This window comes from Anticarsia gemmatalis, chromosome 4, assembly GCF_050436995.1.
Source record: "Anticarsia gemmatalis isolate Benzon Research Colony breed Stoneville strain chromosome 4, ilAntGemm2 primary, whole genome shotgun sequence".
Lineage (NCBI taxonomy): Eukaryota > Metazoa > Arthropoda > Insecta > Lepidoptera > Erebidae > Anticarsia > Anticarsia gemmatalis.
In genome coordinates, this window is record NC_134748.1 from 6327426 (window position 1) to 6351759 (window position 24334).

The 24334-nt window shown below is 36.8% G+C and overlaps 2 protein-coding genes across 14 annotated transcripts in view; both read left to right on the forward strand.

The window, feature by feature from the left end:
* Positions 1-14605, forward strand: part of milt (trafficking kinesin-binding protein milt) — a 35455-nt gene extending 20850 nt beyond the window's left edge. For 12 of the 13 annotated variants that reach the window (XM_076113305.1, XM_076113319.1, XM_076113308.1 and 9 more), the window contains 11 exons: positions 2986-3062; positions 3404-3568; positions 3961-4159; positions 7929-8059; positions 9586-9675; positions 10196-10401; positions 11351-11545; positions 11720-11862; positions 11972-12127; positions 12240-12390; positions 12480-14605. In XM_076113305.1, coding sequence (XP_075969420.1) covers positions 2986-3062; positions 3404-3568; positions 3961-4159; positions 7929-8059; positions 9586-9675; positions 10196-10401; positions 11351-11545; positions 11720-11862; positions 11972-12127; positions 12240-12390; positions 12480-13233 — 2267 coding nt within the window. In that variant the 3' untranslated portion in view covers positions 13234-14605. Of the gene's footprint in view, positions 1-77; positions 292-2985; positions 3063-3403; positions 3569-3960; positions 4160-7928; positions 8060-9585; positions 9676-10195; positions 10402-11350; positions 11546-11719; positions 11863-11971; positions 12128-12239; positions 12391-12479 lie in introns of those variants that run through there. The other variant, XM_076113306.1, reaches the window with a different exon arrangement.
* A 1386-nt stretch (positions 14606-15991) lies between these two features.
* On the forward strand, positions 15992-23554 carry LOC142972675 (intraflagellar transport protein 81 homolog). Its single transcript, XM_076113965.1, has 11 exons — positions 15992-16339; positions 16693-16898; positions 18875-19062; positions 19230-19351; positions 19424-19555; positions 19668-19799; positions 20065-20265; positions 21289-21408; positions 21502-21669; positions 22020-22406; positions 22828-23554. The coding sequence occupies exons 1-11, from the start codon at positions 16193-16195 to the stop codon at positions 22993-22995; spliced, it is 1971 nt and encodes a 656-aa protein (XP_075970080.1). The 5' UTR covers positions 15992-16192; the 3' UTR covers positions 22996-23554.
* Positions 23555-24334: the final 780 nt, after the last annotated feature.

The following is a 24334-nucleotide window of genomic DNA, read 5'->3' on the forward strand; positions in this document are numbered from 1 at the left end:
TGGTATACAATGGAATAGTATGTTTTACCCGCCCTCCGCTAAAGCGACACGGAGTTCCACACTTGATTGCGTGGTGCGTGCGCTCCACAGTCACTAACTTGATCGGGTACTTCGCGCTCGTATCGTTGTTTTGTCGCCAACGTTACCTTTTACAGTTTATTGACGAAACCTCCGTGACCGCAGTGTTTCCACGTATCGTTGAATTCACGTGTTATGTTGCATCTTGTGACCACCTAAACAATAGGGGTTCGATGAACGCCCGGAGGCCAAACACACACGATATACTCGCGGGTTAGTAGATAATTATAAGTAGAAAAGTTGTAATCACAATTGGTAAGTTGTTATTGTTTAAAGAACAATATTGGAAATGGCATCGTATCTTATCGTTGTTGTCGAAGCGGGGCAGCCGGCGAAATTAAGCCCTATTTTGTGTTTACGGTTGAGTGCCACACGCCGTTTTGCGATACTTAGTGATTTGAGATCATTAAGTAACGTATTATTTGTCCATTGTGTCTGTGATTTGTTTTGAGTTGTTTCAACTACGCAAAGTGATATAATCATGTTTACATAAATCCGTATTAAATCAAAAGATGTTTCTAGTGTGCAAGAGTTTTTATATAAATAATACAAATGGATTCACGAGAAAAATGAATAGATCTGGAGATTATTTGGGGTATCCTGGTCAGTAAACAAATTGTTTTTAAATATTAATATTGTCAAATTCTTAAAAAAATATAAATCTCTTACTTGGCAGTTTATTTATAAAATTTTAATAATAATTTCAATACTTGGTATGTATTTATAAAGATGTTCTTTAAAAAATCATATTATTTTATCAACGTCAAAATTTCCCAGGATTTATTTATAACTTCCAGTGCTTAATATTTAATTAATAAAATAGTAATTGAGTAATAAATTAAAAGTAATTTATAATATTTTTCTTGTTGATTTATTGTTGACATGCCTTGTATCTTGGTTATTGTTTCAGACATTTGTTTGTGTTAAAGATAATTACAATTAGCCTCCAAATGTCTTTATAATTATTTCCGTATATTATGTTTTTTTAACAACCATTAAAATTAAATACAAAAGTTTTCTATCATTTCGTTGAAAATATACTACTGAAAATTATATTGTTATTGTAAAAAAAATCAACTGTTTATTTCAATTACATATTTTCGTCATGTCACGTATTGCTGTGTGTGAAACTGGAATAAATACATCAATTATGGTATTTATTTATATAAAGGAATAAGGCGATGGAGTATTCTTCATTTAGATTATTTTAGATGTTCAATTAATTCTTGTAGCCTATTACTGTATCCGTGATGAAATTTCGCCCAAAGTTCTAATAAAAATCCTCAGCATCTATAACCAAGACACATAAACCACGTTCAGGTCTCAATCGATTGAAGTATTTATAGGATAGCACCGGTGGATATATCCTCACTCTATTTTAATGGCTATAAATATAAATCATGACGTCCGTGGCCCAATTGAGACTGTTATGTAACGCGCACCTTTCAAAAAGAGTGAAATAGGAGTGCCCTAGAATACACTAACAGAACTGGAATAGTAAACATTTGTGATCCAACAAGGTTACTACTACGTTTAAATAGTTGTAAACTAAAGTTAACGATGTGAGAGAATCCTCCTTTGAATCGCTTCACGTTAAAAATAATGACGGAATTATGGAAACAACCATTCAGATAAAAAATCTGTTAGAATAAACGTATGTCATTTTTGGTTAAAGGAAAATTTAAAGGTATTAAAATATTATGTACTCACTTTAATATTGTCAAGCAAGAGTAAACCGCCACTTGTGGTAAGAACGAAGGTTAACATACTGATATATGTATAGATGACGTAATAGTATCTACCTCTGTATTTACTAATTGTAAGCTGTGACAAACATGTCAGAGACTTAGGTCGCCTTGTAGAACTTACCACTGACTAGCTAATAATACTCCACTGCAATATAATGAATAGACTTAAATATTTGTAAAACGTGACATACTCATTTGTTTTACTGTTTACTTGCATGATTTATGACTTGGTTGACAGTATAACTTGTACAAATCCTACAATCTACATGCATTTCCAATGTATAAAATCTACGCATTAAGTTCTTACCTGCACCACGTTAAGGTATTAATCAAAAGAAAACAAGTCCCGATATCTTGTCTTTAATTGAAGCAATGAAAGTAGTTTATCTGGGTACCTTTATCCGAGCATGTTTTCAAATCAGTATAATATTCCTCAAGAATGCAAGTACCTAACCTCTGTACCGGAACCAGTTTTTCAACTTAGTAAAATGTGTTCGATAAGAAAGGTACTTTTTAATACGAGTTTGGTGTATGCGAGACACGATAGTTGTAACGTAATCGGTTGACCGAGTATACCACGCGTTTTGTAATATATCGCATGACCAATACTACAATAACGTGCTCTCTTAGTCATCGCTTAACATATTAAAGCACTTAAACTTTGTATTTTATACACATGCTGAGATGATACATAACTTCAGTGGAAACATTGTCTGGTTCTAAATCAAATGCTAGTTGTGATTTTGCTTGTATACTTGCGCGTTGATGGAAACATTTCAGTACTGCACTGTAATAGTTCTAGAATGTATTGCTCATTAATTATGTACATACGTATTCAAATCAATGCCATATAGTGATATGTCTGCAGCATATCTGTTTAAGCAAATATTTTCATGAAAATGTACTATAGGTAGTCTAGACTTGTGAAATGTTTATCTATAAGTAACAGAATAACGATGTTATCAAGAAACAATGCAAAGGATTAATCTCTATATCGATTACATGAAGTGTGATTTCTTGTATCGACACTTAGATCACTTATTAATATGTAGTCACATACTCCTTAGATAATTTTGCTTGCTTTTTCCTGCAATGCGTTAGTACAGCACTGCATATAAATGTTAGTGCCGTTTGCTACATAGTGATATTCTTTTTCCAGTTCTATGCAGCAACAGGGTGAGCCAAATGACAAAAACCTACAATGACATCGAAGCGGTAACACGGCTCTTAGAAGAAGTAAGTTATGTTTTATTTGCCAATGTATTCATTAGAGGTACATTACGTAAATTGGAGTCAAAGACTTCAAGGCGAACTGCAAACGTGTTGGCGACTCATTTATGCGACCACTCTTTGTCACCAGAGTGCATTTGTATGTACTGGGTTAACAATTTTGTAACACTTTGACCTTATTAGTTTTCGCTTAAATGTTTGGCGCTTTTTACTATGATTTCAGCCAAGTAGAGTCAGATACATATCCATCTTATCATTAAGAAACATTTAAATTTTTGATTAAACTAGCGTGGTCACGACGTTTGCTCACCGAAGCATTGATTTACATGGTTTTGGATAATTTGCAGAAAGAGAAAGATTTGGAATTAACGGCTCGTATCGGTAAGGAACTATTGTCAGCCAATGGGCGTTTGGAAGCACGAGTCACCGCGCTCGAGGGCGAGTTGCGAGGTGCGCGGGATCATATCACGCAGCTGAGGCACGACCTCAACGCGAAAACAGACTTATTGCAGGTGAGGACAAAAAAAAGTCGTGATACTTGCGATTTGCCATTTCTTAGTTGCATTTACCGGAGAATAATAGGCACCGGTTAGCACCGGTTTCTACTTAGCACTAGTTACGCTCTAGTGCGTTTTTACTACTTCGTTTACATTAAGGTTAAAACTGCTCGTATCAGATCATCTGTATACTTTTTTCATCCGTCATAAGCAGAATAAACGACGATGTACCAGGAAAGCTATTGTTTTTGTTAAAGACGCACTCGAAAACCTTTCAAAAAAGAAAACGTTCTACGGCGTCAGACAGATGTACTTATGATAATTTGAATCATTAATGAGGACCGCATTGAAAGCAAGATTCGGTCAAAACACTTTCGAAATAAGACGTCTTCTATCATCGTGTGCAGGTGTTAACCAATGACACAGAAGAGGGCTCGTCCCCGACGGAGCAGGAGGCGGCTAGCGCGGCGCTGCTGCGCAAGCGCACGGGCGCGCTGGAGCGCGAGAACCGCGCCTTGCGGGAGGAGGCCTCGCGCCTCGCCGCCGGCGCCGACTGCGCCGAGCTGGCGGAGCGGCAGCTGCTTAGGGACATCGCGCAACAACTCGGTAATATGCTTGCACCAATGTCCAATGTGCACTATGCTCATTATTGTTCTCACTGCTCTGACTAGACAGAAGGAATCTCTTTCCATACGTTGATTGATTTGACATCTTGTAGCAGGCGTGATAAAACTATATTATGAGTTAGTACTAGATATCGTGTAACCACAACTTTTTATTGGGTGCATGTATCGACCTATTCAATACTATAGCAAAAAGTCAATATCCCGCTTCTCAGTCGCGAGGCGTGTCAAACGTTTTACTTCCTGTCTCCATTCTCAAGGCGTTATCCACCGTTCATTACGGATAATTGCAGGGAGTTTCTCACGATGTTTCTTCTATCTTTACTTAGCGCTATTTAAATATAATTGAGCTTATAAAATATAACATGTAAGTGTCGTGAACACGTTTCGGAATCTACTTCCATAAATTAAACTGCGGAATTCTCACACTTGCTTGTGTTAATACCATCTACATTAAATTGTGTGTATTATGTTGAAGTGAACGACGGTCTGTATTTCTTAACAATTATTTCATTATGTAGTATAATTCTTGACAAGTCACATTTCAGAAGTTACTTCTTTATGTAATACATTGTGTTTGTGATTATTGCATCCGCTCTTGTAATTAGAAACAAAACAATTTTGAGAAACGATGTTTGTTTTGTCTAGTGTAGAAGGCCGTTGGTTATCGTTATCAGTTAAATGAACCTACCGGCATTACAGCCTACTTAGTCAGAATCAGGCTATCTTTATGATCGATTGTATTAAAACAAAGCCTCAGTTATAAGGTAATTGGAACACATTATGTCAATAAATACTATTTTTAGAACTAAGAAAAAGAATGTATTAACGATATTCTAATTTTAAAGCGTTTGCGCAATTCGTTCCCAATTCAAGTAAGTTAAGTCTGAACTGGCTTTATTTCTTTAAAAGATGTTGAGCACAAGATTAAGTATTGGCATTTAAATTCAGGTCAGATGCAGTTGCAAACACTAAAGGTTTTGCTGTATATTTTTCTTACTCAATAATTTTCCCTAAAACACAGATAAAAAGTATATTCACGTAGGTATAATTTTAAGAGATAATTCCATTGGAAATATTAAAAGAAAATTGACAAAAATGTTATTTATAAAAGCACGTGATGATTGTTTTTTTGCTTGGCCTCGGTTACGCGCTGATCTTACCATTGGCTTCCTCGAGTGTTGTAACAGTTAGACGACACGATTGAGACATTATAGTGAAATGGTCATTAGTTTACACGTTTATTGAAAATCATGCCGTATCTTTGTCTGATGCATTTTTATGTTTAAAGAGTAAGTGCATATTTAAAGTTTTATTAAAGAATAGCTTATTGGAAGATGAAAAATGCATGTATGTAGATCAAATTAAGATCAGACAATGACTTCAAAAATACAGAAGTATGAGGCTAGCTCATTCGCTATCCAGCAAAATAGTGTCTGGTGTGTTCAAAATCAAGTTGCATTTACAAAATTGTCAATTTTTTTTTGCTTTTGAGCAAAAATTTGCGAGCTGCTGATAATAATACAATAAATAAGAATCAGATATTATATTAAATTCGTCTGATATTCAGATTTAAAGTTCGTGTCGAAGGGACACGTCTGCATACGTTCATGATAAAGTATACGATAATATAATAATTATAGTTAATCAAATAAGATAAGACACGATATGGCAGACCGTAATGAGGCTAGCAGAGACAGATCTGCGTAATGTTAAACAATTTATTTGTACTAATGTTCTTAAAGAAAAATTGGGGAGATGGGCCTACTTTTTTGTTTATAACATGCTTTCGTGATATAAAATGTACTTAAATTATGAATTTATAATAATTTTGAATGACTTCGAAGTTATATACAAATAATTGTCATTTGCTCTAACGTTGCTACATTTATTGAGTGAATGCAAATGTCCGCAACCCGCACTTGGTCAGCGTGGTGGACTCAAGGTCTAACCCCTTCCTTGTTGTTGTCCAAATATTACACAGCAATAGGACAGTAAGGGTAAAAAAAAATGGTCTTTATATGAACACAATTTTATTATTTTACTGTATCTTGTAACAGGAAATGTATAAAGGACGCCTTGAGGATCTCCCCGAGCGTAACTCGAGATAAACTTATCGTAGTCATATTTTAGCTCTTTCCTCAAGACGTCCTTACTCAAATCACGATGTCTGTAATTAAAGTGAGTCATTGTTCTACAAATCTCTACCTTTCTGCATTCGCGTGAACAAACGTTACTATTTGTATGATACTGTTAAACTTCCTTTAAGGTTAAATTGTACGGAGATCGGGAAATAAAAGAGGAAATCGAAGCTTTTTGAATGTCTTTTTTTACATAAAGGAAAAGTGCATATATTTTTTTGTCTGAATGTTTTTTTTTACATATAGGAAAAGTGTATTTGTATGTGTTTTTTATCCTTTTGAAGCTTGTTTGATCCTGTTTATATGAAGAATGAAAAAAAAAGGTGTTGGAACGTCTACAGTTTGGAAGAATATGAGCTTGTTGACCCAAGGTGGCCTTGCAGCGTGTTTTCTCATAAGGTTTGCACCCTGTCAGACCATACTTGTTTCAACTTGTCTCACATCATCATTGCAAGAAAGAAGAAAGAAACAGAGGCAACGATTGAATTGTTTTTGCTATTTGTATTAAGTAATATACTGTTATTGCATAAGAACAATTTCCTATTTGATTATGTGTTTGGTTACGTTGTGTTTTTATAGGGTGATTAAATGTTTAGTCCTACTTGCTTGAATGCAGCAAATGTTTTGGCGTGTTTTATGTGTTCGTACAGAAACTACTACATATATGGCTAGTTTAACACCTTATAGATAAGTATGGGAAAACCTATCTGAAAAGTAAAGTGACGTTAAATGTATGATAAACATTATACCGATATTTATTCAGAAGTTGTAAAATATAGTCAATACTGCAATTGCAATATTTGAGGATTTTTTTTTCACAGTTATTTGTATTTAGATAACTCTCTAACTAATAAGTGGGAAGAATCAAATGGTAAAAAACAAAAATTGTCCATATGTGATAAGACTCGCTTCCTTCTTGTTAGCTGTATTCTTTTTAGAAGTCGTGAGAGACACTAATTAGTCCCATCTTAGATTTAGGCCACTGACACGTGTTGAAAACTAAAGTGGAAATAATTGTTTTAAAACGGATACTGTAGAGTGGACAATGATTTATTAGTTTTAAACTAGTAGAAGAAAAGGTCTTTGTTCTTGTTACATAACACTTTTTGTGACTCATATTTGCATACGGTGCAGCTACTTAAAATACGTGAAGCCTTTAAAATTTCACAGTTATAATATTGTTAGGAGGATACGAAATAATTTTGCATATGTTTAACGGCCTGTTATCCAATCACCTTCTTTCAATTATACTTACTTTTATTTTTATAACAATTGCTTTTTATGTAAATATGGTCTTTTTATGTAAATATGTAAATATGGTCTTATCTTTATGATGAGATTTTGCTATTGGTAAAAAAATGTAAACTTATCCTCTTATTCATAAACACACTATAAACCTATTATAGTTAAAGAACTACTAAAATATGTTTTCTCTCTTTCATTTCGCTAAGGAGTGAAAGAAACAAAACACTTTTTAACCCTTTCATAAATTCATATATTTTATGAATAAGAGGGTTAGCCTCGTCATTGCAAGAAGACGGACTCTTGACTTATCGTACTATTGATTAGTTTTAAACAAACTTTTATTTATTTTTCACCGTATGTTCACAGCCAGTGCAAATTCCGAGGCGAGTTGTTTGGGCACGGAGCTGTTGGAGGAGCGAGCACGTTTCGTGGACCTTCAACAACAGTTCGACCAAATTAACGCGAGGCTCACCGCTAGCGAGAGAAATTATCAACAGGTATAAACACAAATAATATTATATTACCTATACTACTATTACTTATATAGTTTATTATCATGAACATTTAAGAAAACTCTTCTGTTACTGGGTGATTGACTGACGAACACAGCCTAAAAACTTCTGAGCGTCGAAAGTTGAAACTTTGACATGAAGATTCCTTAGGAAGCGAAGAGGAACTAAAAGACTAGTACTAAGAGAGGACTTTTGGAAATTTCCCTCAAAAGGGGATGATATTCCACGCGAGCAAAGCCGTTCGCGGACATCTATGTAAAATATAATGTATAGTCAAACTACCATCGATTTTTATTTCTGTCGTGAAAGGCAAATGCTTCGGCATGTAATTTGCACTCAAAAGTGCTTTTTCTGATTCAACAATAGATAAAATTGATAACATGCCCGTATGGAATGTTAATAACCATTATTATCATATGACAAAACGGGTAAAAACATGCTATTATCATTTATAAAATATCCTTATTTGACATTTATAATAGAACAAAGAATTGATGAGTAATCGTGCTATGAAAACACTAGACTGATATTATAGTACGTGTTAGATCACATAAGTATTGATAAAAAGAACAATATACCAAATGGAATATTTTAAACAGGCGAAGTGTTTACTATTTTAATTCGTAAACTTCCGTGCAGACTAAATAAAGGGTCATTTCATTTATAATAATAATATTTGATCGTTAATATCGACAGTTTTATGTAAATTATCTTCTTCTTATCTTATGGATAGTGGTCAACCTAGTGTCAAAGTTGTTCAAACCCCCCGAAGGCCTTTGACGTGGCTTAACAACTGTTATCTTAATTGAGAACAACCGGGACCGACTTTTTACGTGCTCTCCGAAGCATGGTGACGCCCGGTTGAAATACCACTATGCGGTCACCCATCTATCGAATGATCGTGCTAAGGTTGGCTTTACCCACAGAACTGGCTATGGGCTTTTATTATAGGCTGTTGTCATAACAATATGCCGTGCTGAGATTATATCATATCGCTTGATACGTGAGTGATAATTTGTAGACAAACCTTGACACAATGTAAAGCGGATCAGATATGTGTATTACGACGATGTTCTAAGTACGTACAATTAGATTATCTAGCTTAGTGCTTATTTTTATATTGGGCTTCTTGATATAAGTCGATAAAGGTATTTGAAAGCACGTTTTTCAGAATAGCCGTTTACGATCGATGACGATAGTGGTAAAGTAGATAAGATGGTTACGATATAAAGTTATATGGAGTCTTATTTATACATTTTTGCATTAAATTATTGTAAAATAAACGTATAATACTCTACAAAAGTATTGCTATAGGATTTAAGAAGACACTATGTTTCTTGTGTCATTTTAGTTTAATATAATAGAGAGCGAATTTAAGGCCATCTTTCAAACACATTATCAGTATACTATGGAGGAGTAGATAGATACAGTATGATGTTTTAAAACAAATTATTCCTTTTTATATATTCACACTGTTAAAACGTTACGTTATTATGTTTGTTTGTTTACAGTTAAGTACCGAACATGACCACACCTTACGGATATTAGAAATAACAAAAGAAAACCAAAATGCACTCGCAGCGGAATTGGCCGACACCAAGGTAAATCACATTCCACATTGATGACGTATAATATTATTATGTTTTTATGATCGAAACAATTGTATTTTGTCAATAAATCTAAAAGATAAATACGTGAGCTTGATAAATATGTGAATTCTAAAATAATACCTTTGTACAATGAAAACAATAGGAATTATGTACTATTGTTTAACAGAGCCATTTACTTTTCTGATTCGTGGTTTTTTAACTCCCGTTTTAAGAATTGCTCTTGTGCCTCGGGGACTTTTACAAACATACAAACAACGAAGTCAAAGTACAAACAGACCCGAAACAACTATTTGTTGATCGCACAAATAATATACTTGTTCCGCGTAGGAATCGAACCCACAACCTCCCGACGCAATGGCAGCGTCGTGGCGACTAACCACTGAGCTTCAGAGCCAGTCTAATTGTTTAATATAACGTTTATGTACAGGACTCAAGGCCTAACCCCTCCCACATTACGGGAGGAGACCCTTATCCAGCAGTGGGATATTAATGAGACATTTTTTATGTACAGGAGCGGTACATGGAAGTGGCCGCTCACTTGGCAGAGGCACAGGAACAGCTCAGGAACTTGCGCAAGCGCGGCGAGCCGGTGCGCGGCCTCATGCCCAGCGTGGCGGCCGCCGCGGGGCTCCTGCCGCCAAGCTTGCACAGAGAAATGCACTCCTCCATATACTCCGAACTCAGTCTTGACTCGGGTATCGGCGATCCACTTGCACAGTACGTATTATACTTTATTACTGAGAACCAAAATGCATTAACTCCTTTTTGTGTTTGGGCCATTTAAATCGTGCGAACTAACTCCCGGCTTCTGAGGTACATTTAGCGGTAATTTATCTATTCAATAGCGTTTAAAGTCATATAAAAAAAATGCTATTGAATAGATTAACTACAAAATAGATCAACCGGGCATAAGTCATGTTATTTTATCGGAATCTCTCGCTCGCACTTATACATTCTTATGATTATTTTGATTAATAGTTAACGCGTTTGTAAGGTCCTGAGTATAGTAATATTTTTTAACGGGCGATGTAACAACTGAAACTTAACACGAACTCATTGTGACTGCTCTAGTCGCTTGAAAAAAATAGGAATTCACTATACGATACGACTTGTAAGTTAGCGTACGGAAGTACCGTTTCCCACGACTAGCACTAAAAACACCACTAGGCTTTATGCAACTATTGCACTACGCGATTTACGGAAGATAATAATATAGTTGGGTTGTTACACTACTATCGTAGTCATTATAACACTGGTAATTCCCATGTACCAAAAAAATCAATGCACAATACAGTGGAAACTATTTCAATGGCATTGAGTGAGTCAAAGAACACGGGTGGTGTAACAAAGTTACCTGATCAAACTTTATAATCTAATTGTCTTAGTAATAAACAGTGTGTAAGCTCTAATTAGAATTAGTTACACAGACAGTGTTGTCTCTTTCTATCAATTTTGAAATTGTATATGAGTGAAAAAGACCAAACACTGTAACTAATTAGAAAATACACGACGTTTGTTGGTAGGTAAGACAGTCGGTAAACTATTAGTAAAGTCGATAATTAGGGAAATAACTTGTTAATTTTTGTTACCCGAATTCAAAAAGGAGGAGGTTCTCAACTAGGCTGGTATGTTCTTTTGTATGTTTAGTTGAATGTTTATATTTCAGATCAAGCATGCACAAAGTGTTTGAGACGGTGCAGTGCGCATCGCGGTGGTCGGGCCAGTCGGGCCCGTCGCTGCCCGGCTCCGACGTGGCGGACGCGCCCATGGTCGCGCCCATGCACATACGAGCCCCGCCCAGGCCTTCCAGCGACTCCTTCCTCGACGACACATCGGATACCGACTCCGATGATCTCTATCCGTGAGTAACATTAATTAGTACGAGTAATATACGAAACTTGGGTGGAATTTGTTACGAAATGAATGATAACATTACATTATCTTGTTGATTGATTTGCAAGTGAATGTTTTAGGTCTAGTTGAGCGTGTCTTTGTTGTCTAAAAGTTTAAATAAACGATGTTGTGTGTTGTGCAGCGGTGGCCCAGGTGTGGGTGTACCGGGCGCGCCGGGCGCGGCGGAGCTGGCGGCGGCGCTGCGTCGCCTCACGCCGCAGGAGATCAACTCGCGCCGCGCCTCCCTCGCCGCCTCGCATGTACTCAGGCATAGCCGACGGTCTGGTACGTATCTATTATCTTACTCTCTTTGAATATCTCAAACTATTTTTTGATGATATTTGATATTTCTATTTTGAAATACGTAATAACTTATTTTCTTCGATGCCTTTAGAGAGGGATTCAAGCGAGGAGAGTGCGGTGTGGGGCGCGGGTGCGGCGGGCGGCATGGCTCGCTTCAGGCCGCCACACAAACTACAGATCGTCAAACCTATGGAGGGCTCGCTCACCTTACACACGTGGGCACAGCTCGCCAAACCTTCCATGTCAGGTAAACATACTTAATACCCGTAATATTTGTTAATTACTAACATAACTTGTTGTTGTAGATATGAAATTGTTGTCTTACTATTATATGCCTAACGTTTTGTACTTTTTCGCAGGTCTGTTAGAAGATCAAGAGGGCGTCGGTGTTCGTGGGTCACGTTCCGCCGCTGCACTCGGCCTGAGGCTGTATCGACTGTCCGACGTCGAGGAGGACGACGATATGCCGCGGCTGCCTCACTCTAGTCATATTTATACCTTCACTAATAGGTAGGTTCTAACCGTTTTTACGATTGAGATGAATTAATGTTTCGCTCAATTTGAACACTCTTGATGAAATCTTATATGTTTTGTTTTAGCACTGTACTCCATCCAAACGACGGCAGCTTAGTAGGAAGCAGTACGAGCAGCGTGTGCAGTAGTGGCATGAGCAGTCTATCTAGCAGCGTGCTCGGCAGCGCGTGGAGTTCCCGGCTGACATCGCGACGGTCGTCCGCCGGCGTGTCACCTGTACATTCACGGCGCGAGTCCGTCTGTCTGCCTCCATCCCGCGCGCACTTCTCTCCGACCGCCACGCCGGCGAACAGTCCGCTGCTCGGATCACCCGAGTCCACGCCGCCGGCCTCGCCGCGTCCCGGCGACGCGCCTCCTTCCCTGCACGCGCTCATCGCCAGCGGTACGTCCATCCTCCGCCGCCGACACCTGGCGTCGCCCGCCGGCGAAGGTTCGCCCGCACCTCTCGCGCTTCAAACGCCCGGCTCCCTGTACACGGGGCTCGTGCACCGCAGTCCCATGGAGCAGCTCACTTGTCTCAAACGCACGCTCCGGTCGCCGGCGGCCCCGGCGGCCGAGCGGCGCGTGTCCGATGTCCCGGAGCCCCCTTTAGGAGTTCCGGCGCATCCGGGGTCGGGCGCCCTGGATGCGCCGCTAGGCTGCGTGCGGCGCGCGCCGCGGGCCCGCGCGCCTCGGCCCCGCACTGACCTGGGCACGGTGGGCGCGGCGGGCGGCGCCATGCCGCAGCTGGGCGCCGTGCCCACGCAGACGCCGGCGCCCAGTCCGGGCGCGCTCGGCACGCTCAGTTTGTTGTTCGGCCGCAAAGGAGGCCTGTTGTAGATTTCGCCCGAAATTTTTGTTTCCGTTACCGGGATATATTGTATTTAGAGATTGTTATTTTACGTTTTGACGTGTGTTTTTTTGGATTATCTCGTCGAGTCGAAGATAGCTCGAGTGCATTTATATGTGAGTGCGACCCGCTCTCTGGATCTAATCTCTTAGTGGAATCGTACGTTTTGTGTGTACCGAACCTGAAGTACTCGGGAGCGGGCGAGTTTGGCTCGCATTTACTATGGAACTTTGGAATTTAGTAGAAATATTTGAATGATCAGTGAAATGAACGACTCATCACACGAATTATTAAATTTTATTACTTTAATATTTTATTACTTAATTGATCGATGCTATTAATTTGGTAGAATGTGTAGCGATACGAACCAAACAATCCTGAAACAGAAGTCTGTAGTATTATAATTATGTAAGGGTTGTAATATTTATTAGGTTAGGTGAATAGTGAGACTTAACACTAGGTTTTGTAGGTGCTTTATGAGTAATAATTTACATATTCCCAAATCTCATCTCATTGCGTAGTATTTTCATGCTTATGATTATATTATTACAATTCTCTAGGTATAAATTTTGTATGTGTATTGTAAATAATTGAATTTTCCATTAACTTAGAAGAGTACAAAGTATTTATGTTAATAAATCCGATTTAGTGTAATTCATAATGAATAGAAGAAGTCGATCGTTTTTGTTTCGAAGCTACGAAGAAAATTATGTTGGAATTAACAGTTTATACTTGATGAGTATGGAATGGCGCTAACACCAGGTGCCCTTAGAAACTGATACGTTTACGTGCTTCAGTTGTGTTGAAATAATCGTTATTAACATAGGGTCTGAATAAAATAATGGTGCATGCCATAGGATAAGTAGTACTGAATTCATTCGTTAATCAATTGGTATTATGTGAATACTTGTAGTATTCTTTAGAATTGGATCATGTTTTGTCATTTATGTTTATAGTAGCCGCCAGTTAATCTATAGTTTACACGTTTAATATTAGTTTACTGAAATTGGTGCTAGTTAATTATTTCAGCCAGTGATTCTGTTGGAAGCGACTGTATACTGTTCGCCCGTGTACATTATATTATTTTGTCAGTTGTATTGTTTACGTTCTGGTCCAGGGTTTCCTTTGTTTCGCTAACATTACAAAATCATACATGTAAAGAAGCAGTGTAACATGTAAGGGCTGTGAGGTGATTGAATGTGCGATGGTTATTGTGTGGTTGTCAATATCTGAGATTACAAATACTACAGTGAGGTAGGCACAAATTGTGTAGTCTAAGGGAAATTTGTTGATATTTTGACGATTATGAAAAAAGGAAAATGATTGTATTGTAAAGAGATAATATAATTTATTGAATGAAAACGTTTTTTATTTACTACTTCTAACTACAAATTATAACAAAATCTTCAACAGCACGACTTGGACAACGGTTTGTATAGTAAGTACATTGTAAAAAGATAGAAAGTAGGTAGATAGAAGAGTATAAATATTTAGGAACATTGCAAATAGAGTATTGCCTCTGGTCTGGAATTCAGAACAAGTCGCATTATCCTGGTAGCTATGCCGAAAAGGATCCGACTTCAATGCCTGGTTGATAGAGGGTGTATTGTTTGAGGTGGAATAACAACTCATACATTATTACTACAATGTATACTCACATCTATTTCGTTCGTGAGCAGTATATTATTTCTTACTTTTTCAGTCTTAAATGAACATTTTAATAAATGAGTAAGGTAATTCGTCATTACTAACACTTTCATCTCTCAAACAAAGATAATAACGTTGCTTTAAGGTACTACATAGTAACCACTTAAGTTACCCAAGGAAAAACTGAAGTTTTAAGTATTCGTCGCCATTATTCGTAAAATGTTGCCTGGGTGTGGTCAATAACATAACATTGTAGACTCAGTCATAGACATTATTCGAAAAAAAAAACTGCGGGTCACAACTAGTTAAATGTTATTATTGTCGTTATTGGTCCGTAATAGGTATCGAGTCCCTATCGTAGTAAGTAATGCGCCAAAGAGCCCAATGATGTCGTGTTGGCTTTCCTAATATCAAAGCCCAAAGGTCGAAGGTTAAATAAAGTGGTTTTTGGCAAATATCTCGATTCTTATTGGTCCAACTACAGCGGCTACTTATGTTTATGTCCGTATACTTAGTGGTATTGTTAATCGTATTGATATTTTCCTTTGTTGAGAAAGGAAATAGTAGGAATATTATTGGTTAAGAACAACTTGGTTAAGTTATTCATCATCATCATCATCTCAGCCGGGAATCGTCCACTGCTGGACAAAGGCCTCCCCCATCGAGCGCCAATAGGACCGGTCCTGGGCCGCCCTCATCCTTCGGACTCCGGCAACCCTTACCAGGTCGTCGGTCCATCTTGTGGGGGGCCTGCCAACACTACGTTTCCCGGTTCGTGGTCGCCACTCCAGAACCTTTCGGTTAAGTTATTACGATGTAATAATTAAATATGCACGTGTGGCTGAGCCGTGCTTAAACTAAGCCTATCGCGAATCTAATGATTCTTGGAATTCAATTTATGGAGAGTTACGGTACTATTCACAGCGTACCTATTTAGCTCTAGATTAAATTAGACCAAATATACTAGGACAATAAATAGACAAACAACAATTAATTAATATGTGTACCTACCTACCTACCTATTTATAGATTCTATTTATGGCGGTGTATAGAAACCACCTTTTCATCAGAAACACGAGTGGGTAAGTTGAAGTACTTACCTACGACGCGGCGATGCTAATAATGTTCAAAGAAACCATTTCACCTCATTTTACTAATCGCCATTTGTTAGTTGCCATGACAACGTTTGATGTCAACGCAAGTTGTTCTTGAGTTCAGCAATTTCATAGAACTCTGTTCTTTTGATTTATTTGTGTGAATTAATTAGTGTATATTGGGCGAAAGCCATTGGAAATCTGTAAAATGACGGAGCAAATGAAATATATTGTCAAAGAACTAAATACGAGTCTAGGGAGAAACTACGATCTGATAAAATTCGACGCTTTGAACGAGAAGCAACTTTTGCAGCTGCTTGTTGATTTGCTCGTGAATTTTAATGCTGGAGAGAAGGTTCGTATTTAATTTACTTAGTAAACTGTTTCTCTTTAGTACTTATTAATTAAATTCAGTAAATTTAAACGCTTAACAAAACTAGTAAGCGATATTTCCATTTAATAGATCTTGATACAGCAAAACGCCGCATAGATAAAATTCTCTACATAATGTGTCGTTTTAATCAGGGATAAAGTAATGTTTTAGTGCTCGAAGCACCTAATTCTCATTTATTTGAAGCATTAAGAGCATTGAAATAACCTGTTAAGAAGATAGTAGGTACCTACTTAAAATTAGTAGCGAAAGTAAGCAGATATTTTAAAGTTAATGTTAAGTAGAGAGTTATTATTAAGCGTGTCTAATGTTTGTAGTTGGATGTTAACGAAGATGAGTCTGAGACGGTGTCGCTTCGTTTGCTGGAGATGCTGGGTAGTGTTAAGTATCGCCCCCCGGCGGGGGTGGAGCCCACACGGTTCAGGGCGCAGTTGCTTGCAGGCGACGCGAGAACTATACACCACGTCTTGCACTGGCTTTTAACTAACAAGGAGCAAGTTAAGAACACTGCATATCTAGCTAAGTATGTTTATTAATAACTAAGAATTATTTTTAATTATTAAAACATGTTGCTACCTGGAGAGGTTTATTATGTTGATTTAGCATAAAACTTGCATATAAGGTGTTATAACAATTACTTTAACAAGGGTAACTTAAATGTACACGCACATGTACATGCACATAAAGCGTCTTTATCTAAAAGCTTTTAAATATATTTTATTGTAGGAAAATCTACAGACATACAATCATTAAAGTAAGTCATTTGGAATCGAAAAGAAGCATGTCGAAATATTTTTTTCACATGAGAATCAAACCTCGAAATATTGGCACATGTGATTAAGATAATCACATACGTACCAATAATCTAAGAACTACTAGTAGGTATAACCCATAGTAGCATAGATAGTTTTAAACCAAACAAATCTACCGTTCCGTTACTTAAAGGGCTGCATTATAATACTGTAGCTTGTGCAATTAGTTCGAGCATAATTAGCATAATTAGTGCCATGTCACCCGTAGTGTATTGTCTTAAGTCTAATTGATATTGACCTAGCAACGATATAATTACCTATCTATTCACTCCATATCACAAATTAATGTTGTACTAGCTGACCCGTGCGGCTCTGCTCGCGTGAATTTCGTACTGTTGCTTATTCGTTTGAGCACGCGAATTGCGAAGCACTACTCACCTTCACATAAAAATGCTAACAACTCTTTTGTCATCTAATGGTTATTTACGAAAGGGGCCCGAAGAGCACACAATGTGACACAGGCTCAGGCGCGCCTGATTTCCTGTGGTTACCTTCTTTTCCGCTCTCGTCTGTATCCGTACCAGTTTACAGTGTAAAATATAATACTTTATTATACACTGACCATTGCTTACCCGTCTGGATTCAGAATATTATTATAGGTACAGACAGACCTATCTGCGCCGGAGCTCTTCACACGCGTAATAATGTAGGTATACTTGCGATGATACGTCCGAAACCGCGTAACCCGTTATTATTTTTTATATATCATCCGTTGTTTATTTTTTAAAACTTACGACATAGTCTGTTTCATAGCTATCCAATTTATCACCTTGATGCAACCAATTAATTTGGTTACGTGTTACAAACTACAACGCCATCTGTTAGTTGCGGCGAACAACGACAACAAACGAAATTACTCGATTTGCCATCTAGGATATCCCGATCGCACCGGAACCACGTAAACCAACATTTTTGAGTAATATATCATACAACATTTATGTTTGAAAATCTTATAAATGTATAGCCTGTTTCAAAGGTATTTTTTTAACAATAAAGCAATCAAAATAAATTAATTAGGAAAAACATGCTGTGTTGTGGACTATATCGCCATCTATTGGTTGGTGCGAACAGCAGGTATCGATACGGCAGGCACCGCGTTAACTATATGCGAATGTTGTGAAATGGCTTGCAACGCCATCTATGGTCTCTTTAGGGAAACGCAGGTTCAAACGAATTCTACGTATTTTTTTCAATTTTCTAAAAATCTATGAAATTTTATGCGATAAAAAGTATCCCAGTACTTGCTCCACTACTTATTCTATGCATATACCAAATTTCAGTGCATTCTATCCGGTAGTTTTTACGTGATAGCGTAACATACAGACAGGAAAAAACCTGACGTTGAACTCTCTACTGATTTATTATAAGTATAGATTTACACAAGGTTTTGTTATGTTTAAGACTGCGATATAGCTAATACGTATGGACTGTTATAGATTTATAGTAATTAGGTGGCATTGGGTAGGTACGCAACCTACGTGACCAGAACGCAGAAACGACCCGACTTTTACTCCGGGGCGCACTATATTAAGAGCTTACACGTTTCCTTTTTTATAGGTCCTTTAATTAAATAATGGCTACGGACATTTATGGCTCATTGCGTTGGATACTGTTACTTTATCGGAGTTGCTACCTAATCCTAAGACACTTTAGCCATTTAATCAACGCAGTTTCTCACATATTTTAGGTATTTGAAATTGCCTGACATACCCCCCGAAGTAGCCCGTAATAACACTATTCAAGATTTGTTGGATCTTTACCAAAACTTGATAGACGAATTTAAAGACGTTCACAAACGAACTAGACTGCTGCAAAAGGAGAACGCGTCCGAAATAATAAACGACATCAAGGAAATGGCGGTCGAGAGAGATATCGGTAAGTATTCAGACATAACGTGTGCCTTAACGAATAACAATCATCTACGATGAACATGTTATAAATATAATCTCCTAACTCCAGCAATTATAGTCGAGTTTTGACAGTTGAATTTACTTAATCTTCGTCATTTAACTCTTAAGTTGCCTTTATAACTGACATTACAGTGATAAAAAGATTGGAAAACGTGCAAGTTAATTTAGTGGATATAAGTGACAAAGAAGAGCTTTTGAATATTAGCCGAGCTCTGAGAGTTCAACAAGAAAAGGCTAAAGAACTGGAAAATCAGGTATAAAAGATATTATCATTTTAAAAATCATCTTATTAACGTAGTTTTCTCTAATGACACACATTATTTCAGTACGACGCGCAGCAGTCTCAATTAAAAATGGCGTCTGATCAATTAAAAAGATATTTGAATGTGATTCACGGGCAGAGTGCGACCCCTAAGACGGTTAATGACGTTATGAAACGATTACAAGAAGAAATTCAGGTATTTACATTACGTCGTAGAAATTTGTCCTAAAGACCTTTAAAATATCAGATGCAAATTGAATTATTGTGCTCAATATCTACTTAATAATAAATGATTACTTACATTTTAGTTAAACAGCTACCTCGTAAAAGAGAAATTGCCACAAGAGACTGGCCATCTCCAAAGGGAGTTGAATATCATGCAGTCTATTGCAGCAGAGCAACACCCGACACGCTCCGACCTAGTCACTGTACAGGACAAGGTAAATTACTGACACAACCCATTATTTAGTGCAAGTCTGCTTAGTTTAGATAACAGTAGGCTCCCGTAGGAATTGTCTAAACGTAAGTAATAAAATGAGTTACCTATAATAGCTTGTACGTATTGTATGTACACTACATATTAGTTTGTGCGTTAGTAATAAAATATCGTGCAGAGTACAACATAACTCAACGCATGTTACATTTTGACATATGATTGACAGATTGGAGAAAATAGCGCCAATATGTTTCATATTATTTTTTTAGATAGCAGTAGTAAATAGCGAGATGGAACAGTTGGTTCAACGCAAGCTTGCTACGGCGGGGCCTCAGGAGGACAAACTGGCGCCGTTTCGGCAACAAGCTACGGTGATCCGTCGTAATAAGGAGGCCAGTGCTACGCGCGTTCACGAGCTCGCTGCTACGCTGAAGGATCATGAAGCTACGTTAGCTGATTTACAGTCACAGGTTATATCACGTTTTCATTACTAGGGTAGATTCAATCTCTATGTATATTTAATCCGTTTCGTTGACTCGCTAGTGTGGCATACAACCTTATTTTACGGGATTTTTCTGCTGTTGTTAAGTGATATTATATCATATTTTGGTAGTAATGAGTGGTAGATACGTGTTACTTTCGTTAGTGTAAATGATAATTTAAAAAGTTAATATAATTTTCTTATACAGCTCTAGTTTTCGTTGAAAGACTTTATGTATTTACATATTAATTAGTGAGTACAGAGGTGTGTTCGCGAGCGGGATAAATACTTAGTTGTAAAACTAGTAACTTGCTAGAATATTTAAGTAAAATTTATTTCTCGTTATGTTTCGTACTTCGTAAATCCGAGAGCTTTCAAATTACTAAGCAATTTATAAACTTATTTTGTAAATTTATAGAATATTCGTCAAATATATAAGTATACATAGAATAGAGTAAGGAATGATAGTGATGGATTCAACTCTGGCTTGTTCAAGGGATAGTAGTAGTATCTACTTATTTCTTACCGAATAATAACTGTGTATGTTTCTATGACAATATCGTGGCAAATCCTGCAGATAATGATAGCATGTTATAATAATATGTTGTGCACAGTTTTGCTGCGGTGTTATCCGCAAACTACGACCGTTGTGCTGAAATTGTATTTCTCGGTTATTTGATGAGGCGGTGCGGCGTCCAATGTTGCCGATGGTCAGGATTTAATCGAAATCGAAGGCTGTTGTCGGGAATGTTTCGACTACGACACGACGATCAGATAAAACATTTTTCCCATTTCAAATAATCGGTCATTATGTCGAGAAGCGAGAGTTTCAGCTGAGATAATGCGTTATTTCCGTGGATCGATATTGATGAAATGCTTTTATCTGATTTATCGCGACGTATATTCTTGTGAGATAAATAGCTTCCTTGAGCCTGCTTTTTGTCTGTTTTTTCGAGGTTACAAAATCAATTTAATCAGGAACTCATTCAATAAAGATTTGTTAATAATACAGGTCAAACAGCTCCTCGGTGATACCGTCCTAAGAGGAGAGGAATTAAAGAAATACGTTAATTCTTTGCGCACAAAGAGCACTGTGTACAAAAGGCAAAGAGCCAATCTCTCAACGTTTAAGGTAAGTATTTAAGTTGATATAAACGCTGGTTTATATTGTATCATAGTCCGCTTTCTACAATATTCTACAATGTTCACTTTTATTTACTTAAAGGTCGAGGCGGGCATTTTGGCAAGGACCATACATATCATTAGTGCGGCAGACCCTACTGTTGAAATGGCACTGGTAAACCATAAAAAACTGAAGATCGAAGATGAGGAAAATACGGAAAAAGACAAGGCAGCAGATTTAGCCAAAAAGTCTCTTCATGACTTATCGCAGGTAAAATGAATAACGAACTCACCAAGAGTTCATTATTAATTCATTTATTCCTGAGGATTTTTCAAAGGTAGGTTTTGTTGGATAAATTTAGGTCTCCAGATCATAGACTTGCATAATATTATTTAAATTATTCTGACGAAGCCGAGGAAAAGGTATTCAGTTTAAACAGCTTTTTTATTTTATTACGTGAATTCGCAAGATGTTGTAAACGTAAATGAATAATCGCACGATCGTGAATAATATATTATGCTGTTATATTTGTATTCTGCTGCGTTCAATGTAGCGGGATAATTTTATAATGTAAGCACAAAATAAAATGATTTATTCAAACTACATTTTAACCCTTGCAGTTGGTCGCGCAGACAGCTCAAAGGCTATCTCAAGTCCGGCAAGAAATTCAGCCCCTCGCTGACAGTATCAAACCAGTGAAGGAAGAGTTTCAAGCAATACAACAACAGTATGAACAGAAGAAAAGAGTTTACGAGGCTACATCAATCAACATAACGTCTCAAATGGAGCCACTCAAGAATCAAGTGAAAGAGTTGAATGACCGCTTGAATAGTAAAGAGGACGAATGGAAAAATTTACGACAAAAAATAACAAAGGCCGAAAGTTTGCAAGAAGTCGTAATGTTTGAAATGAAAAATTCAATGCAGTCGCCGAGGAAGCCTTCCAAGATGGAGGCTTTAAAACAAAAAGTTTTTGACATGGAACAAATTGTTAAACGTTTAGAAGAGGTACGCGTACGTTTACTCTTAAGATACATTTATTTTGGTACATGTTTATACAAAATTATGTTCGTCAGAGACATGTGCAAATAATAAACATTTTATAAATTCACTGATTTCACTAACAAGCTACTTCAGATCGTTTATAAGTTTAGTAGGTACTTAGTATTTATATAAATTTTAATCGTTTTGATCATGTCGAAAAAGCGACGGATTTTTCTTTTAGCATAAGATTTGATAAACATTTCTTAAACCTCTCAAACATGATTATAGTTAGCACAAATGTGTACTTATAGCATCATTTTATAAGGCTTTACTTTATCTTTAAACTCTAGTTAAAGAAAAAAATGTGTTTAATTTCTTTTTTAAAGCAAAATCATTGTTAATTTTTCTTCTATTCTATTACACTCATATTGTTATTCTCTCTCAGGAACAACAAGCCATAAGTTCTCGTCAAGGAGCGGTAGAGGAACAGACACGTTTATGGGAGAACACTCTTCAGTTGCTTCGATGCAAGATGCGCGCCCGCACCGAACCGGCCGCGAGACAGGGACGCATGCACATCACACAACACTCACAAATGCTCACACTTACTTAAATTTACATTTTTACTATTAATAGCTACTTCTTAACATAATTATATAACTAAGAGGTTAAGATGGCTGACTGACATACCCGCGGTTTCTGAGATACATTTAGCGGTAGTTTATCTATTCGATAGCGTTTAAACTCATATAAAAAAACGCTATTGAATAGATAAACTGCCACTAAAGGTACTCAGAAACCGGAAAATAGTGATCTATCAACCACACCAGAGGACAGATCAGGCTGACATTTATCATGCAGGTAGATGTTATGACGTAGGCATTCGCTAAGAAAGGATTTTGACCAATTCTACCCCCAAGGAGATAAAATAGGGGAAGAAAGTTTGTATGAATATTCTGTCTTAAGTCACAAACCACGCGAACGAAGTCGCAGGCAAAATTTTGTTATTAATATGTTTTAAAACCACGTAATTTAGAAAACTTTCATCTTAATACTTTTCAAACTTAAGTATATTATCTTATCGCACATCAAAATTTAACTAAAAGTAATTTTATTATTAGTTATTGATGTAGATGTCTCCTAAATTTTGCACTTTTGAAATATTTTGTAAAGTTCACTCAATAACATTTAATGTCAATCATAGGATTTATTGAAATAAAGATCTTATTGAAAGTTCTAAATGTGTCTACGTTTATTTTAATTAGTCTATTACATAGTTACATAGTATTTACTTTTATTTAAGAAGTTAATTAATGTCCGTAGGAATGACAATTTAGTAAGAAATTAGTTAAATTTACGAAAATATATTGTGAAAGAAGGAGTACTGATTTGTTAATAAGTACTTCTTACACACAACATTTACACAACTTCTTAAAACACCGCTTTAGTATGAAATAAAAATGCAGAAGTTAACGTCAGGTTATTACCAACCTAAATATGTGCATAAATAATAAACGTTGAGTTCAAAAAAGTTCAAATATTTACAAGTGACATTTTACTATGACAGCGTTGCATCGATGTCGAAGTAATTTGCAATGCAGATGAAACTCTTCCACATTGTGTGAGAGTACCGGCGAGAATAGCTAACGTATTTAAATGGAAGGTGCGACGTGTCACATACCACTAATATACTTTTACTATTTTCCCACTCGTATGCTAAAAAATTCAAATGGACTTTTTTTTACAAGAATTTACGTTTTTTTGTGCTTTTGGTTTTATCCGTTTTTTTTTGTTTCCACTCCAGACGAGTCATTTCACAGTAAACGCAAACACTTAACTTTGACAATACCTTTGTACAACTTGTGTGGCTTCTTAGAAATTGTTTTCCTTAAGTTGTTTTTTTTAATGTATCTAAAGCAATTCCTTTTTCGATATTTTATAGTAAAGTTTAA

What these genes read in the sequence shown, in the direction of transcription:
- LOC142972675 (XM_076113965.1), top strand. Translation starts at nt 16,193, where the DNA reads ATGACGGAGCAAATGAAATATATTGTCAAAGAACTAAATACGAGTCTA. An exon ending in CTAAAGAACTGGAAAATCAG is followed by an intron (nt 19,352 to 19,423) that starts GTATAAAAGATA and finishes ACATTATTTCAG; the next exon opens with TACGACGCGCAGCAGTCTCA. An exon ending in CCAATCTCTCAACGTTTAAG is followed by an intron (nt 21,409 to 21,501) that starts GTAAGTATTTAA and finishes ATTTACTTAAAG; the next exon opens with GTCGAGGCGGGCATTTTGGC.